The sequence below is a fragment of the Eubalaena glacialis genome, chromosome 11 (assembly GCF_028564815.1).
Source record: "Eubalaena glacialis isolate mEubGla1 chromosome 11, mEubGla1.1.hap2.+ XY, whole genome shotgun sequence".
Lineage (NCBI taxonomy): Eukaryota > Metazoa > Chordata > Mammalia > Artiodactyla > Balaenidae > Eubalaena > Eubalaena glacialis.
The window spans coordinates 90,417,672-90,435,577 of NC_083726.1; the positions used below are offsets into that span (position 1 = coordinate 90,417,672).

General features: G+C 40.3%; 1 protein-coding gene across 3 annotated transcripts in view; it reads left to right on the forward strand.

The window, feature by feature from the left end:
- Positions 1–17,906, forward strand: part of DENND5B (DENN domain containing 5B) — a 211,341-nt gene that overhangs the window by 79,219 nt on the left and 114,216 nt on the right. The window contains exon 2 of one of the 3 annotated variants that reach the window (XM_061206352.1): positions 17,501–17,577. The exons of the other annotated variants lie outside the window; for them this stretch is intronic. Within the exon in view, the coding sequence (XP_061062335.1) occupies positions 17,514–17,577 (64 nt within the window). The 5' untranslated portion in view covers positions 17,501–17,513. The remainder of the gene's footprint in view (positions 1–17,500; positions 17,578–17,906) is intronic. 3 annotated transcript variants of the gene reach the window in all.

Here is a 17,906-nt window from a genome sequence, read left to right on the forward strand (position 1 = left end):
GCTGCATCAGCTGAGTGGCCTGACTCGGGCCAGAGGACACACTTGCAGTTGGCTCACTTCAGGGCTGGCGGGCTGTTGCTCACTGTTGGCTGGGCCCTCAGTTTCTCTCCTTCTCACAGCATGTGGCTGTGTTTTAAGGGCATATGTCCCAAGAGAACGAGGTGGAAATGCATGGCATTTTTTTGTGACTTAGCCTTAGAAGCCATAGCCTCATTTCTCTGGTACTCTTATGTTTGAGGCAGTCATAAGGCCCTTCTAGCTTTAAAGGCAGGGGACATGGACTCCACCTTCTGATGGAGTTTCCGAAGAGCATGTAGAACAGGAGATATTGTTGTGGACATCTTTGGAAAATACAGTCTGCTGTGCTGTTATATCCCCAAAGCTAGAATAGTGCCTTGGCTCATAGAGCTCCATAAATATTTATTGAGTGAGTGAGTAAGTGAGAGAGAGAGAGAGGACAAGAGGAGAGAGACGATTAGAAGGGGATTACAATGTATGGCAGGGAGACTGTAAGTTAGGAAGCTGTAAGTATTCTGAGGCTGGCTTGAGATTCAGAACTAACAAAGTGGCAGTGAAAATAGAAAGGAAAGGCTGATTGGGAGGGATATTAAAGAGGCATAAATTATAAATTTTAATGACTATTTGAATATGGAAGGAAAGGTGTGGGGCCCAGGTGAGGGAAGGGGGAGAAATCTAGACTCTAAATCTAGAATGGCTCCCAGTCAGTCAGTCAGATATCCCAGCTACATACCGGGTAGTGCTCTGAGTGCTAGAATACAAGTAGTGGATGTGATACCTTCTTTTTTTTTTTTAACTATTTTTAAAATTTTATTTTAGTTATTTTATATTTGGCTGCATTGGGTCTTCGTTGCTGTGCACAGGCTTTCTCTAGTTGCGGCGAGCGGGGGCTGCTCTTCCTTGCAGTGCGTGGGCTTCTTATTGCGGTGGCTTCTCTTGTTGCGGAGCACGGGATCTAGGTGCGCGGGCTTCAGTAGTTGTCACACGTGGGCTCAGCAGTTGTGGCTTGCGGGCTCTAGAGTGCAGGCTCGGTCGTTGAGGCGCACGGGCTTAGTTGCTCCACGGCATGTGGGATCTTCCCGGATCAGGGCTTGAACCCATGTCCCCTGCATTGGCAGGCGGATTCTTAACCACTGCGCCACCAGGGAAGCCCGTGATACCTTTTTGATAGAGTTATTTTTAGTGTTAAATTAATCCTCTTCAGAGATAAACAGTAAATAGTAATATTTGATAACTACATGGATTATGGCACTGTTAACAGAGGAAAATCTTTGGGGGAGAAGAGGAGTTAGCTTTGAAAGTGTTGAAGTTGAGGCTGCTGGTACTGCTAAGATGAGTGGAGATTCTTGGTGAGAAGTAAGAATTGTGAATTGAAACTCAGGGCTAAAGATCACCTTGAGGGTTTTCTTCTGTGTTTTTCTGGTGGAGAGGGGAAGGAGGGGTTTGTTTTTCCCATAGAGAAGAGGAAAATTCTACTCCCCCTCCCATTTTTATCCTTCTTGGTGGGTTTTGTTTCATGTTAATTTCGAAACCTTAAGAAAGTGGTTTTTCCCCCACCAAAGGTGACCTTTTTCTTTCTTAATATGCTAGACAGTAGCTTTAGGAATCACAGTCTCTTGTAGAAATGGGAAGGTCTTGGTCATCTTACAGGTCATGTTCCCCCCATGCCCCCCCACCCCCTTCCCCATGTATGTGGACCGTGATGTCCTGGGTCTGTGCTCAACCTCAATACCAATTCAAAATCTAGAGTCTCGTTAGTTCATTTTAAAGCCTGAGTGTTCTATCTCACATTCAGCATATTAGAGGAGGGCCTGGAAGACCTTTGGTGAAAGTGCACACTGATGCACAGAGACTCAGAGGGTGTCACACCAATGGACCATTCTAGCTACCAGCAACTTCAGGTAATTCTTGGAATGATACTGCTTCTTTTTGATTCTTATAGGAAGATTCTCTTTCCCAGTGAATCCTGTTACTAATATTTATTTTGCCTGATTTTGCTCATGTTAGAATAATTTCATACACCATGGGGCAGTAGCATTAGTAAAACAAATGTTTTACTAATGAAACAAAAGAAATAATTTCTTTTCTTCAGAGAACATGGTTGAATTCTTATGCAGGAATTATTATTTTTTTTTTTGAAGAGGGTAGGGGGAATAAAATGGTATTCCTGTGTAAGTTAATTAGTATTCCTGTGCAAACTAAACTGGGTTACACGTGTGTCTGAACACCTTATAATTTTTTTTTTTTGGTGAGAGTATTGGCAGCAAAAAGTAACGAATGGAAGTGGAGGGAAAGGTCTACATTAGCTCTGTGCAAATAGCTGCTTCTTTGAGTCAAGCAGCAGAAAAGCTTCCGTTTGAACATCTCAGAACTCTAGCTCTGTAGTATTACTTGTCAGCTATAATATTTTAATGGTAGGTGACTTTCTTTAGTTCCTAAAGGCAAAGGGTGGCTCTCTTGGAGGCTCTTTAGCAGAGAATAAGTTCTTTAGCAATAGGAGATTTGTTTTATTTTGTATGATAAAATGCAACATGAAGAATAACATTAACATGCTTTCCCAGAAATACATTGGATAAATGATTCTCACAGAAGATAGATATCTAATAATATTGCATACTAATAATATGTTATTATAGTAATAAAATAATCTGTATATTATGTATGAGGAAATTTTTGCTCAAAGAAATTGTGATTTGCCCTAGGCTACTAGACCCCAGGATATTCAACTAGAACTAGAACCTTGTTTTCTTTTTTTTTTTAATTTTATTTTTTTATTGATTTTTGGCTGTTGGGTCTTTGTTGCTGCGCGTGGGCTTTCTCTAGTTGCGGCGAGTGGGGGCTACTCTTCGTTGCGGTGCACGGGCTTCTCATTGAGGTGGCTTCTCTTGTTGCGGAGCATGGGCTCTAGGCGCACAGGCTTCGGTAGTTGCAACACGCGGGCTCAGTAGTTGTGGGTCACGGGCTCTGGAGCACAGGCTCAGTATTTGTGGCACACGGGCTTAGTTGCTCCATGGCATGTGGGATCTTCCCGGACCAGGGATCGAACCTGTGTCCCCTGCATTGGCAGGCGGATTCTTTTTTTTTTTTAAACATCTTTATTGAAGTATAATTGCTTTACAATGGTGTGTTAGCTTCTGCTTTATAACAAAGTGAATCAGTTATACATATACATATGTTCCCATATCTCTTCCCTCTTGCATCTCCCTCCCTCCCACCCTCCCTATCCCACCCCTCTAGGTGGTCACAAAGCACCGAGCTGATCTCCCTGTGGCAGGCGGATTCTTAACCACTGGGCGACCAGGGAAGTCCCTAGAACCTTGTTTTCTTGGCTATAATTATTATTTATAATAATTATAATAATAAATAAACCCTTTTATATTATTTATAATAATAATAATAATAAACCCTTTCCTCTTAGAGAGTTTCATGATGTCAGTTATACTACTTCAATGGCTTTTTAAAGTTTTTTTCTTGTTTCATATTTTATTACAAAAGGGATAGTATGACAAGCATGGATTAGGAGCAGAACGGTTTGTTTTTTCATCATTAGCAGAGGACTATAGATCCTGGCTTCATTGTTAAGGTTATTTTTGCAAGTAAATAATGTACTGTTGTGTTCTATGCTTGGTGGTAGGATGCACAGTGCCTAGTAAGAATATATCTGGTCTTTGTCCTGAGTTCCTGGCACTGAACTTCTAGAACCCTGGGGATTTCCTGGTAATAAGAATATTATCCTAATGAGGCAACTAATGATGGGACTCCTAGATAGCTTCAGGTAGGAGTTGGTCACAGAAGGACATTGAACCAACCTAGGAGAGGGGAGGAGATTGGAGATTGAGTTTCAATAACATGGCTAATGATTTAATCAGTCCTGCCTATGTAATGGAGCCCCAAACTTTATTTTTATTTTTACTTTTTTAATACTAATTTATTTTTTTATTGAAGTGTAGTTGGTATACAATGTTGTGTTAATTTCTGCTGTACAACAAAGTGATTCAGTTATACATACATATACATTCTTTTTTTAATATTCTTTACCATTATGGTTTATCATAGGATACTGAATATAGTTCCCTGTGTTCTACAGTAGGACCTTGTGGTTTATCCATTCCATATATAATAGCTTACATCTGCTAACCCCAACCTCCCACTCCATCCCTCCCCTAATCCCCTAGGCTCAGGTTTTTTTTTTTTATACAGCAGGTTCTTATTAGTCATCAATTTTATACACATCAGTGTATACATGTCAATCCCAATCGAGCAATTCATCACACCACCACCCCCATGCCCCGGCGGCTTTCCCCCCTTGGTGTCCATACGTTTGTTCTCTACATGTGTGTCTCAATTTCTGCCCTGAAAACTGGTTCATCTGTACCATTTTTCTAGGTTCCACATATATGCGTTAATATACGATATTTGTTTTTCTCTTTCTGACTTACTTCACTCTGTATGACAGTCTCTAGATCCATCCACGTCTCAACAAATGACCCAATTTTGTTCCTTTTTATGGCTGAGTAATATTCCATTGTATATATGTACCACATCTTCTTTATCCATTCATCTGTCGATGGGCATTTAGGTTGCTTCCATGTCCTGGCTATTGTAAATAGTGCTGCAATGAACATTGGGGTGCATGTGTCTTTTTGAATTATGGTTTTCTCTGGGAATATGCCCAGTAGTGGGATTGCTGGGTCATATGGTAATTCTATTTTTAGTTTTTAAAGGAACCTCCATATTGTTCTCCATAGTGGCTGTATCAATTTACATTCCCACCAACAGTGCAAGAGGGTTCCCTTTTCTCCACACCCTCTCCAGCATTTGTTGTTTGTAGATTTTTCTGATGAAGCCCATTCTAACTGGTGTGAGGTGATACCTCATTGTAGTTTTGATTTGCATTTCTCTAATAATTAGTGATGTAGAGCAGCTTTTCATGTGCTTCTTGGCCATCTGTATGTCTTCTTTAGAGAAATGTCTGTTTAGGTCTTCTGCCCATTTTTGGATTGAGTTGTTTGTTTATTTAATATGGAGCTGCATGAGCTGTTTATATATTTTGGAGATTAATCCTTTGTCCGTTGATTCGTTTGCAAATATTTTCTCCCATTCTGAGAGTTGTCTTTTTGTCTTGTTTATGGTTTCCTTTGCTATGCAAAAGCTTTGAAGTTTCATTAGGTCCCATTTGTTTATTTTTGTTTTTATTTCCATTACTCTAGGAAGTGGATCAAAAAAGATCTTGCTGTGAATTATGTCAAAGAGTGTTCTTCCTATGTTTTCCTCTAAGAGTTTTATAGTGTCCGGTCTTACATTTAGGTCTCTAATCCGTTTTGAGTTTATTTTTGTGTATGGTGTTACGGAGTGTTCTAATTTCATTCTTTTACATGTAGCTGTCCAATTTTCCCAGCACCACTTATTGAAGAGACTGTCTTTTCTCCATTGTATATCCTTGCCTCCTTTGTCATAGATTAGTTGACCATAGGTGCGTGGGTTTATCTCTGGGCTTTCTATCTTGTTCCATTGATCTATGTTTCTGTTTTTGTGCCAGTACCATATTGTCTTGATTACTGTAGCTTTGTAATATAGTCTGAAGTCAGGGAGCCAGATTCCTCCAGCTGCGTTTTTCTTTCTCAAGATTTTTTTGGCTATTCGGGGTCATTTGTGTTCCCAAACACACTGTGAAATTTTTTGTTATAGTTCTGTGAAAAATGTCATTGGTAGTTTGATAGGGATTGCATTGAATCTGTAGATTGCTTTGGGTAGTAGAGTCATTTTCACAATGTTGATTCTTCCAATCCAGGAACATGGTGTATCGCTCCATCTGTTTGTATTGTCTTTAATTTCTTCATCAGTATCTTATACTTTTCTGCATACAGGTCTTTTGTCTCCTTAGGTAGGTTTATTCCTAGGTATTTTATTCTTTTTGTTGCAATGGTAAATGCGAGTGTTTCCTTAATTTCTCTTAGAGATTTTTCATCGTTAGTGTATAGGAATGCATGAGATTTCTGTGCATTAATCTTGTATCCTGCAACTTTTCCAAATTGATTGATTAGCTCTAGTAGTTTTCTGGTGGCATCTTTAGGATTCTCTATGTATAGTATCATGTCATCTGCAAACAGTGACAGTTTTACTTCTTCTTTTCCAATTTGTATTACTTTTATTTCTTTTTCTTCTCTGATTGCCGAGGCTAGGACTTCCAAAACTATGTTGAATAATGGTGGTGAGATTGGGCAACCTTGTCTTGTTCCTGATCTTAGAGGAAATGCTTTCAGTTTTTCACCATTGAGAATGATGTTTGCTGTGGGTTTGTCTTATATGGCCTTTATTACGTTGGGATAGGTTCCCTCTATGCTCACTTTCTGGAGAGTTTTTATCATAAATGGGTGTTGAATTTTGTCAGAAGCTCTTTCTGCATCTATTGAGATGATCATATGGTTTTTATTCTTCAATTTGTTAATATGGTGTATCACATTGATTGATTTGCATATATTGAAGAATCCTTGCATCCCTGGGATAAATCCCACTTGATCATGGTGTATGATCCTTTTAATGTGTTGTTGGATTCTGTTTGCTAGTATTTTGTTGAGGATTTTTGCATCTATATTCATCAGTGATATTGGTCTGTAATTTTCTTTTTTTGTAGTATCTTTGTCTGGTTTTGGTATCTGGGGATGGTGGCCTCATAGAATGAATTTGGGAGTTTTCCTTCCTCTGCAATATTTTGGAAGAGTTTGAGAAGTATGGGTGTTAGCTCTTCTCTAAATGTTTGATAGAATTCACCTGTGACGCCATCTGGTCCTGGACTTTTGTTTGTTGGAAGATTTTTAATCACAGTTTCAATTTCATTCCTTGTGATTGGTCTGTTCATATTTTCTATTTCTTCCTGGTTCAGTCTTGGAAGGTTATACCTTTCTAAGAATTTGTCCATTTCTTCCAGGTTGTCCATTTTATTAGCATAGAGTTGCTGGTAGTAGTCTCTTAGGATGCTTTGTATTTCTGCGGTGTCTGTTGTAACTTCTCCTTTTTCCTTTCTAATTTTATTGATTTGAGTCCTCTCCGTCTTTTTCTTGATGAATCTGGCTAATGGTCTATCAATTTTGTTTATCTTCTCAAAGAACCAGCTTTTAGTTTTATTGATCTTTGCTATTGTTTTCTTTGTTTCTATTTCATTTATTTCTGCTCTGATCTTTATGATTTCTTTCCTTCTGCTAACTTTGGGTTTAGTTTGTTCTTCTTTATCTAGTTCCTTTAGGTGTAAGGTTAGATTATTTATTTGAGATTTTTCTTGTTTCTTGAGGTAGGCTTGTATAGCTATAAACTTCCCTCTTAGAACTGCTTTTGCTGCATCCCGTAGGTTTTGGATCATCGTGTTTTCATTGTCATTTGTCTCTAGGTATTTTTTGATTTCCTCTTTGATTTCTTCAGTGATCTCTTGGTTATTTAGTAACGTAGTGTTTAGCCTCCATGTGTTTGTGTTTTTTATGTTTTTTCCCCTGTAATTGATTTCTAATCTCATAGCGTTGTGGTCAGAAAAGATGCTTGATATGATTTCAGTTTTCTTAAATTTGCTGAGGCTTGATTTGTGACCCAAGATGTGATCTATCCTGGAGAATGTTCTGTGCACACTTGAGAAGAAAGTGTAATCTGCTACTTTTGGATGGAATGTCCTATAAATATCAATTAAATCTATCTGGTCTATTGTGTCATTTAAAGCTTCTGTTTCCTTATTTATTTTCATTTTGGATGATCTGTCCATTGGTGTAAGTGAGGTGTTAAAGTCCCCCACAATTACTGTGTTACTGTCGATTTCCTCTTTTACAGCTGTTAGCCTTATGTATTGAGGTGCTCCTATGTTGGGTGCATATATATTTATAATTGTTATATCTTCTTCTTGGATTGATCCCTTGATCATTATGTAGTGTCCTTCCTTGTCTCTTGTAACATTCTTTATTTTAAAGTCTATTTTATCTGATATGGGTATTGCTACTCCAGCTTTCTATTTCCATTTGCATGGAATATCTTTTTCCATCACCTCACTTTCAGTCTGTATGTGTCCCTAGGTCTGAAGTGGGTCTCTTGTAGACAGCATATATATGGGTCTTGTTTTTGTATCCATTCAGTAAGCCTGTGTCTTTTGCTTGGAGCATTTAATCCATTCACGTTTAAGTTAATTATCGATATGTATGTTCCTATGACCATTTTCTTAATTGTTTTGGGTTTATTTTGGTAGGTTCTTTTCTTCTCTTGTGTTTCCCACTTAGAGAAGTTCCTTTAGCATTTGTTGTAGAGCTGGTTTGGTGGTGCTGAATTCTCTTAGCTTTTGCTTGTCTGTAAAGCTTTTGATTTCTCCATCAAATCTGAATGAGATCCTTGCCGGGTAGAGTAATCTTGGCTGTAGGTTCTTCCCTTTCATCACTTTAAGTATATCATGCCACTCCCCTCTGGCTTGTAGAGTTTCTGCTGAGAAATCAGCTGTTAACCTTATGGGAGTTCCCTTGTATGTTATTTGTCGTTTTTCCCTTGCTGCTTTCAATAATTTTTCTTTGTCCCTAATTTTTGCCAATTTGATTACTATGTGTCTCAGTGTGTTTCTCCTTGGGTTTATCCTGTATGGGACTCTCTGCACTTCCTGGACTTTGGTGGCTCTTTCCTTTCCCATGTTAGGGAATTTTTCGACTATAATCTCTTCAGATATTTTCTTGGGTCCTTTCTCTCTCTCTTCTCCTTCTGGGACCCCTATAATGCAAATGTTGGTGCGTTTAATGTTGTCCCAGAGGTCTCTTAGACTGTCTTCATTTCTTTTCATTCTTTTTTCTTTAGTCTGTTCTGCAGCAGTGAATTCCACCATTCTGTCTTCCAGGTCACTTATCCGTTCTTCTGCTTCAGTTATTCTGCTATTGATTCCTTCTAGTGTAGTTTTCATTTCAGTTATTGTATTGTTCATCTCTGTTTGTTTGTTCTTTAATTCTTCTAGGTCTTTGTTAAACATTTCTTGCATCTTCTCGATCTTTGCCTCCATTGTTTTTCCGAGGTCCTGGATCATCTTCACTATCATTATTCTGAATTCTTTTTCTGGAAGGTTGCATATCTCCGCTTCATTTAGTTGTTTTTCTGGGGTTTTATCCTGTTTCTTCATCTGGTACATAGTCCTCTGCCTTTTCATCTTGTCTCTCTTTCTGTGAGTGTGATTTTTGTTCCACAGGCTGCAGGATTGTAGTTCTTCTTGCTTCTGCTGTCTGTCCTCTGGTGGATGAGGCTATCTAAGAGGCTTGTGCAGGTTTCCTGATGGTAGGGACTGGTGGTGGGTAGAGCTGGGGTTGCTCTGGTGGGCAGAGCTCAGTAAAACTTTAATCCGCTTGACTGCTGATGGGTGGGGCTGGGTTCCCTCCCTGTTGGTTGTTTGGCCTGAGGCAACCCAACACTGGAGCCTACCTGGGCTCTTTGCTGGGGCTATTGGCAGACTCTGGGTGGACTCACGCCAAGGAGTACTTCCCATAACTTCTGTTGCCAGTGTCCCCGTCCCCACGGTGAGACACAGCCACCCCCCACCTCCGCAGGAGACCCTCCAACAGTAGCAGGTACGTCTGGTTCAGTCTCCCCTGGGTTCACTGCTGCTTCCCCTGGGTCCCGATGCGCACAGTATTTTGTGTACGCCCTCCAAGAGTGGAGTCTCTGTTTCCCCGAGTCCTGTCAAAGTCCTGCAATCAAATCCCACTAGCCTTCAAAGTCTGATTCTCTAGGAATTCCTCCTCCTGTTGCTGGACCCCCAGGTTGGGAAGCCTGACATGGGGCTCAGAACCTTCACTCCAGTGGGTGGACTTCTGTGGTATAATTTTTCTCCTGTCTGTGAGTCACCCACCCAGCAGTTATGGGATTTGATTTTGCTGTGATTGCGCCCCTCCTCCTGTCTCATTGTGGCTTCTCCTTTGTCTTTGGATGTGGGGTATCTTTTTTGGTGAGTTCCAGTGTCTTCCTGTCGATGATTGTCCAGCAGTTAGTTGTGATTCTGGTGTTCTCACAAGAGGGAGTGAAAGCACGTCCTTCTACTCCGCCATCTTGGTTCAGGCTCCCAGTCGAGCCCCAAACATTAAACACCAAAGCTTAGTGGAGCTTCCTGGTTGATGAACACATTGTTGAGGGGGTGAGGTGGTGTGTAACACACCCTGATTCCACAAGGAGAGAGCATGAAAATTCTTCAGTCCTTCCCATACCTCAACCTGTGTGTATCTTCATTTGTCTGGTCCTTCTGATTTGTATCCCTTGTAATAAAACTATAGTCATAAGTATAACATTTTCCTGAGTTCTGTGAGTTATAAATTGTCAAACTAGAGGGGTTTGTGGGAACTTCCAAATGTATTGCCAGTCTGTGAGAAGTGCATATGGCCTGCGGAATCTCTGAAATCAGGGCAGTCTTATTGGGAACCATGCCCTCTAATGGATAATGCCTGCACTAGCTCCAGATGGTTAGGGACAGAATTAAATTGGGGTTCCTCCAGCTGAGTTTGAAACAGAATATCTGTATTGTGTACTCCTTTGGTTCCCAGTGAATAAACTTCAGTAATTGAAGTGTATTTATATTTAATGTTAACTAAATAAAGTATAGCTCTTTAAATTTGATGTAATCAAGAAGGAAATATATTATGAGTCTCTTAGAAATTCACAGCTTACTGGATGGATGTTGATGTACTTTTATTAAGATCTTAATCAAAATAAACTTTTAGGATTACCAGAATTCAGGTTTCTTTATCAATGAACATTTTTCAATAGTGTCTATGAATTTTCAGAGATCCCTCCAGCTTCTTTTGCTTGATTCCCTTTGTGACCAGCAGCCTACACCTGCAAGATCACCAACTGGATTTAGAGGTTGTAGATTTAGAAAGGCTAATAGGCCCATTGTGAGTTAAAACCTGTGGTCTTGATTAGTAGCTTAGTGGTGGGTATATGGCTTCTTCTATGAAAGGTAGAGAGCATCCATAGAAAATGGGCAAATTCTATCCCATATTTGAAGAACTATACTCATCATGCATTTGAGCACAGTAGCAGGCAATGTAGAGCATTACCAAGGAAGAGAAGGTGCAGTATAGTCAGGGATTGGCATTATAATCAGAAGGTCAAAACTAACACAAATTAAAATTCAGGCTAATCCAGAAATATAAAAATAGCTAACCGTTGTAATAACAACCCTAGACTATCAGTGGCTCAAAACAATAGAAGCTTATTTCTCATTCATTGTTTAGTCTAATGTTGGCCAAGGTGGGAAGGGGCTCTGTTTTGCAGAGGCTTTCAATGAGCCAGGTTTCTTCCATGTGTGGCCTTCCCATCTTTAAGGCCCCATTTCCATTTGCATTTAGCTGATGAGTAGCAGAAGAAAGACAGGTTGTGTGCCTCAAGCTGGAGGTGACACCCATCACTTCTGCTCCCATTTCATTGGTAAGAAATAGTCTTTTGGCCCCCACCCAGATGCAAGGATATTGGGAAGGAGAGGAGAACATGGATGTTGGTGAGCACCTGCTGTCTGTCATAAATCCAGGATCATTAATTAGCTGTTCACTGGTGCTAAGATAATTGGCATGGCTTATTCAAGTGAGAATGGTTTGGGACTGTTTCAAGGAGTGCCAGAGGGAGAAAAGATAAAGAGGAGAGAATGCAGTCCCTCGTGGATTCCGTGTCCTGTAAAAATGTTATCAAACTCAGGTTTGACTGCTTGATGCTTGAAAGCCAATACTTGAGAGATAAGCGCTAGTAGGAATGGAAAGCTTGCTTTATTCAGGAGGCCAGCAACCTGGGGAGAAAGCGGACTCATGTCTGAAAACCAACTCCAAAGACTCTGCTCTACCATGAAATTTTTAAAGGGAGAATTATTTGAGGAGGGCGTCAGAGTCTTTGTTCTCTTCCACTGTGTGCAGACTTTCTTCTGATTGGTTTGTGGTAAGGTAACAGGGCAGTGTTCCAGGACTCTTGTGCTCAGCCTGAAGTTACCATCCTCCACCTGGGTGGGGGCCTTAGTTCCTGCAGAAGAACTCAAAGGTATTTTGTTAAGTATATTCCTTGTGATGGAACCAGGACCCTGCCCTGTGGCTGCACTACTCTTTCTTGCCTGCTCCTCCTTTGTTTCTGCATTCCCTCCCTTCCCTGATAAGCAACTGTTTGAATCTGCCCTTTGGGATTCAGGGAAGGTCAAGGAGGCTGAATGAAGCCTATTTCCTGCAAACAAGAAATGGGTGACATGGAAAGGATTTGTACCTGGGAGGGCTTCAGAGGGTCCTGTTCTGTTTCATAAAGGCTTACAAGGATAAAGTAGGTAAGCTGTATGCTGGGGATAGGAAGTGTGGTTGCCTGGGGAGTACACCCTGTATCAGCCATAATGTAGTATGGAATGGGCAAACCAGCTCTCTGTGTAGAATTAGGAAGGCAAGGTAGGAGAGCGAGAGATCCTCAGAGGACTGGACTGTCCTGACCAGACCTAGAGCATCAGTCACTGTGCCTGGCATAGTGTAGGCACACTGGAAATGTTGCTTGAATGAGTTAACATCCTCCTGTCTTTAACAAAACAAAACCTGAAACCCTTCCCTCAACCCCACATTCTCCTCCAATATCATCCCTTTATCATCTTTCCAGCAGAACTCCTCAGAAGAGTTGATTATGCTCTCTGCCTCGACTTCCTCTCTTTGCAGTCTTTCTTGGAACAACGCCAGACAGGTTTTCACCCCCACACCACACAGAAATCTCTTTGTCAAGGTCACAGTGACTTCCTGTTGTCAGCACCGTCCTTGTTAAAACATTTTCTTTAACTTGGCTTCCATGATGCTTCTGGTTTTCTCTTACCTTACTGACTGCTTTTTCTCATTTACCTTTTTGCCAGTTCCTCATCCTCTTCCCAGCCTCTCAGTGTTGCTTGAGTCCCCTAGGTCTGACCCCAGGCTTCCTCTCTTCATCTACAGTCATTTCCTAAGTGATCTTACCCAGCCCTGTGATGTTAAATACCATCCTTTTTATGTTTCTAAATTTTCCCCTGAATTTAAATTCGTATATCTAAATGCTTATTCAAAAACTTCTCTTGGATATCTAATAGGCATCTCAGAGTTAACATATCCAAAACTGAATTCTTCATTCCAGCTCCCTGACAGCACTTCTCCCCACAGTAAAATCCCCGTCTTCTCCATTGTCCCTTGTTTCAGTAAATAGCTACCCTATTCATCCAGGTGCTTAGACCAAAATCCATGGTATCACGATATCCTTCTTGACTATTCGTTTCTCTCACATCTAATCCATCAGCAAATCATATATAATATTTTATGCCTTCAGAATGTATTTAGAATCTTATCACTTCTCACCACCCTAGCACTCTCTCTCTAATCCGTACTGCCATCATCTCTTGCCTGGACTGTTGCAGAAGCTCCTAACTGATTTCTTTGCATCTACCCTTGACCACTACAGTCTGTTCTCTCAGCTGCCAGGGTGATCTTTTTAAAACAAAGTCACTTCTCTGTTTAAGACACTCCAGTTACTTCCCATGATACTTAGTATAAAATCAAAAGTCCACACCACAGCCTACAAGGTCCTGTTTTATCTGGCTCCTGGCTATCTCTCTGACTTCATTTTCCACCACCTCACTCAGATGCATCGGTGTCCTGGTCTTGCTGCATCTCACCTGGGACAAGCTCAGTTGTACCACAGGGACTGTCCACTTGCTATTTCCCTTGCCTGAAATACGCTTTCCTGAGATGACCTCGTACATAGAATTAAGAGCACAGACTCTGGAGCCAGACTGCTTAGGTTTGAATTTCCTCATTATCTGACCTGAGCAAGTTATTTAACCTTTTTGTGCCTCAGTTTCTACATCTGCAAAATGAGAACAATAATGGGACCTACTTCATAGAGTAATTATGATGATGAAATGGGTTAATATATGTAGAGCACTTAGAATAACACCTGCCTATTGTAAGCTCTGTGTGTTAACTATGTGATGGCTACTACTTCATCAGGTCTCTGCGTATACGTCGCCTGCTCAGAGATGTCTAAATAGTTGTAGAATTATCAGAATGAATAGTGAATATTCAGCCTCCTGGGGGATGTGCTTCGAAGGGGACAGCTTACTGTGGTGTAGAGACAGCACATGTGCAGGAAATGTCTTTCTGTGAATGTCACAGGAGTGCCCCTTTATTTTAGTTACCACCATGAAGGTGCCCACCCCTCCTCACCCACCCCCCTTTCTCTTTCCCTGGTCAGTCTCTTGTAGGACCCACTGCTGCCTAGTATTCCCTCTCCCAACTCCCGCTCATACTAATTCAGGCTGGGTCTTTGGAGATAGACATTTGGAGACCTGTAGGGTTAGACATGGGAAGGAGAAGAGTTACCTCACCACCATATCACCCCTTTTTCTTTGCCTCAGCATGGACTTCTTAGGCAGCATCCATAGTATCTCCATTTCCTCCTCTTACCTTTATCAAAATACTGAGGAAAAATTACTGACTGTGAGTATTCTGTCCGTGTGTGTGTGTGTGTGTGTGTGTGTGTGTGTTTTAACTTTACCTTTAGAGAGAAAAGGAACACAGTGGAAAAGGGACAGGGCAGAAGAGATTACCTGTTTCAGCTTCCCTTCTGTTTTCATTATTCCTATCAGCAAACTTTCTTTAACGCGTCTAGACTTCAGTGATACCCTTCAGGGACAGGAGCATAGGGAAATATTGGGAGACTTGGCCTTGTTTTGTGGAGAAATACCCTGTTCAGAAATAGACTGTGGTGGAAATGGACAACAAGGGAGGGAACTCACTGGGGCCCTAGGAGTGGGAAGGTTCAGAGAGGAGATGAGTGAAGAAATATGTAACAGGATCTCTCAGCCTGAGAAATAGCTCCAAGGTTCACAGATCTCCCTCTACTTGCAACCTCATGCACAGACTATAGAAATCCTCACCAGTGACTTGGAGCTGGGGGCAGGGTCCCTTACTCCCAGTGCCAATTGAGAGGAAGCATAGAGCTACCAAAAGGCCAGATCTCGTGCTCCCAGCCACAGGGAGAAGAGGTGTATTTTTGGTATTCTAACATCATCTACAAAGTAAGAAGAGGATTAGATTCTTTGTAATATGACATATTTCAGAAACTTTATGAGAGTTAAGAAGTTTTTAGAGCTCAGTCCTTCCAGACCTGCCCGTATACATTCTAGTATGTTAAGTAAAAATATTCGTTACATTTCTTTTATAGTTATACATTATCTTTTTAAATATATGTGCTGTAAAGTAGACTTTGAAATCCAAATTTGGTCTAATGGTGATTCACATTATAGCTTTGCATGAAGCAGATGCACTTATTTCACTGGAAATTCTCTGAATTATTTAGGCCATAGTTAATTGGATTTTGGTAATCTGGAGGCAGTAATAAAATAATTGAATCTCAAATCTGTTAAAATTATTTTTGCTTATGTACCATTCTCCATATAACTGGCCAGAGTAAAATGATCTGGAATAGCTTTCATATTTTTTCTTTTTGTCCAGTAAAACCAGAAACAAAGGCTATATGAAGTAATTGGTAAATATAATGGCAGTGATACTCTGAACACAGCCAAGAGTTTACACCTTAAACAGGGCAGGATAGGCTTTAGATAAGAGCTAGGCAGAATTATCAGACCATTGAATGGATTCGTTTCCCTACTTTGTGTCTCATTTCTGTAAGAGGGATATTCAGCGTCATCTGTAAAATTCATGCTTGCTTTTCTAAATGGGGAGATATTTGTGTCACTTGGAGTAAGTAATCTAATACTACCCTACTCTGCTACTACTCTAATTAGTAGTTGTTACTCCTGTGACCCAGAAAGAGGAAACGCCTGTAGTGTATATATTCAGTGAGTGAGGTCTGCTTCTCCACTTCTTTCATGTTAGTCCCAGTTGTACAAATATTGCCTCCCGGGAGTATGCAGTAACCTGGAGGAGTGGAGGAGTGCACTGACTTGTGTGCCCACTGGGGCACCCTCAACCAAGGGCTTTGCACACTGGGTGTATTTTGGGGGGCTGTTCAGAGGTCTGTTTTGGGTCATCTATCCCTGATGATAGATGGATGTCAGTTCACAATTCTGGCTGTCCCTAAAGATCCAAATAACTTCCGTCGTGATTTCAGGGTGCCCTTAGCCATTTATAATGAATCAGTTCCTTTATTCCTTCAGTTCAGGAGTTCCATAGGTAGCTTTCCCAGCCCTGTTTTTGTTGTTTTGTGGAGGGAGAGCATAGAAAATTTCTGCAAACCTTGTTTGGGATCTAGAACTCTCACAATATCTGTGGATAGATAAATAGCATCCCAAAGTAGAAGCTTAGCCTGTGCTACTCTCTTGGGATCATTCAGACCTTTGAGATGTGGATAGGAAGTTCCCCTGGCTATTCGGACCCTACAGTGATCATTATTTGGCTCTTTAAAGGAAAGACTCTGACATCTCTAAGACATACAGAAGTTTACACACCCTTCAAAGCTTCTAAGTTACAGAGCTCTAGTGTGAATTTTTTAATAGCCTGTGTCCTCATTGTAGTAAACTTTTCCCCAAGAGTTGATACTTCTTAGTAAATAGTACATAAGAGGATAGTTGACTAATGGAATCTCTGTACCGAGCAAACTTGAGCTTGCGTTTGCATAGCTTATTTCTCTTAACTGTTACCCTATACCAAAATAATGAGAGTTGCCATTTTGCTGGAAGTTCATACTGTGGGGCCTAGCCTCATCTTTGGTGAAGACAGTGCTATAGGTATTAAGATGAACACAACTGTTTGTTATATTTATGAGACTTGGAGGAGCACAGACAAGCTTCTGATTAAAATAGTGAGCAAACAGCAGTGACAGAAAATAATTTATCAGCTGCTTATGCCAGCAAATTAATGGAAAGATATTAAAGAAAAGAGTGCCTAAATGAAGCAGTGGAAAAATGGATAAGAATGTAAACAGATTACAACACTTAATCTTCTTAAATTAGTAATATATTTCAAAGTATAAATTATTCTGTGAGAAATCAGAATGGTGTCCAAAACTAGTTTCTTACTACAATATGAATCCACAGTCATTTGGAACAAAATGCCACACTTGATGTGTTTTATTACTTTTAATCATTTGGATGGATTAACAACAAGATATCTGTGTTAGCCTTTACAAAAGGTAGACTGCTTATAAGATTGGATATAATATATTTTTTGTCCTTACATTAAATATTGGAATGTAATTTTTAAAAACAGACTTGATTTTTAGAACAGTTTTAGATTTACAGAAAAATTGAGAAGATAATAAGAGAGTTCCTATATACACCCCACCACACCTCCCTCCATGCACAGTTTTCCCTGTCATTAACATCCTAGGGTAGTATGATGCTTGTGTTGCAATTAATGAATCAATATGATACATTATTGTTAACTAAAGTCTATACTCCATTCAGATTTCCTTTTGTTTACTTAATGTTCTTTTGCTGTTGGAGGAATCCATCCAGTATACCACATTACATTCAGTTGTCTTGTCTCCTTAGGCTCCTCTCGGCTATGACAGTTTCTCAGACCTTACTTGTTTTTGATGACCTTGACAGTTTTGACAAGTATTCATCAGGTATATTGTAGGTTGCTCCTCTTGAAATTTGTATTATGTTTCTCTACTGATTAGACTGGGGTTATAGGATCATGTAGTAGGACTATGTTTAGCCTTGTAAGAAACTGCAAACTGTCTTTCCTAAGTGGCTGTACCTTTTTGCATTACCACCACCAATTTACGAGAGTTCTGTCTCTTTGCGTACTTGTCAGCATTTGGTATAGTCAGTTTTTTGGACTTCAGCCATTCTGATAGGTTTGCAGAAATTGGGATGCAATTTCCATAGTTGGTCATTTAGTCTTGCTACCATATTTTATTATATCTGACTATAGAAACATTAGCTTTCTCCT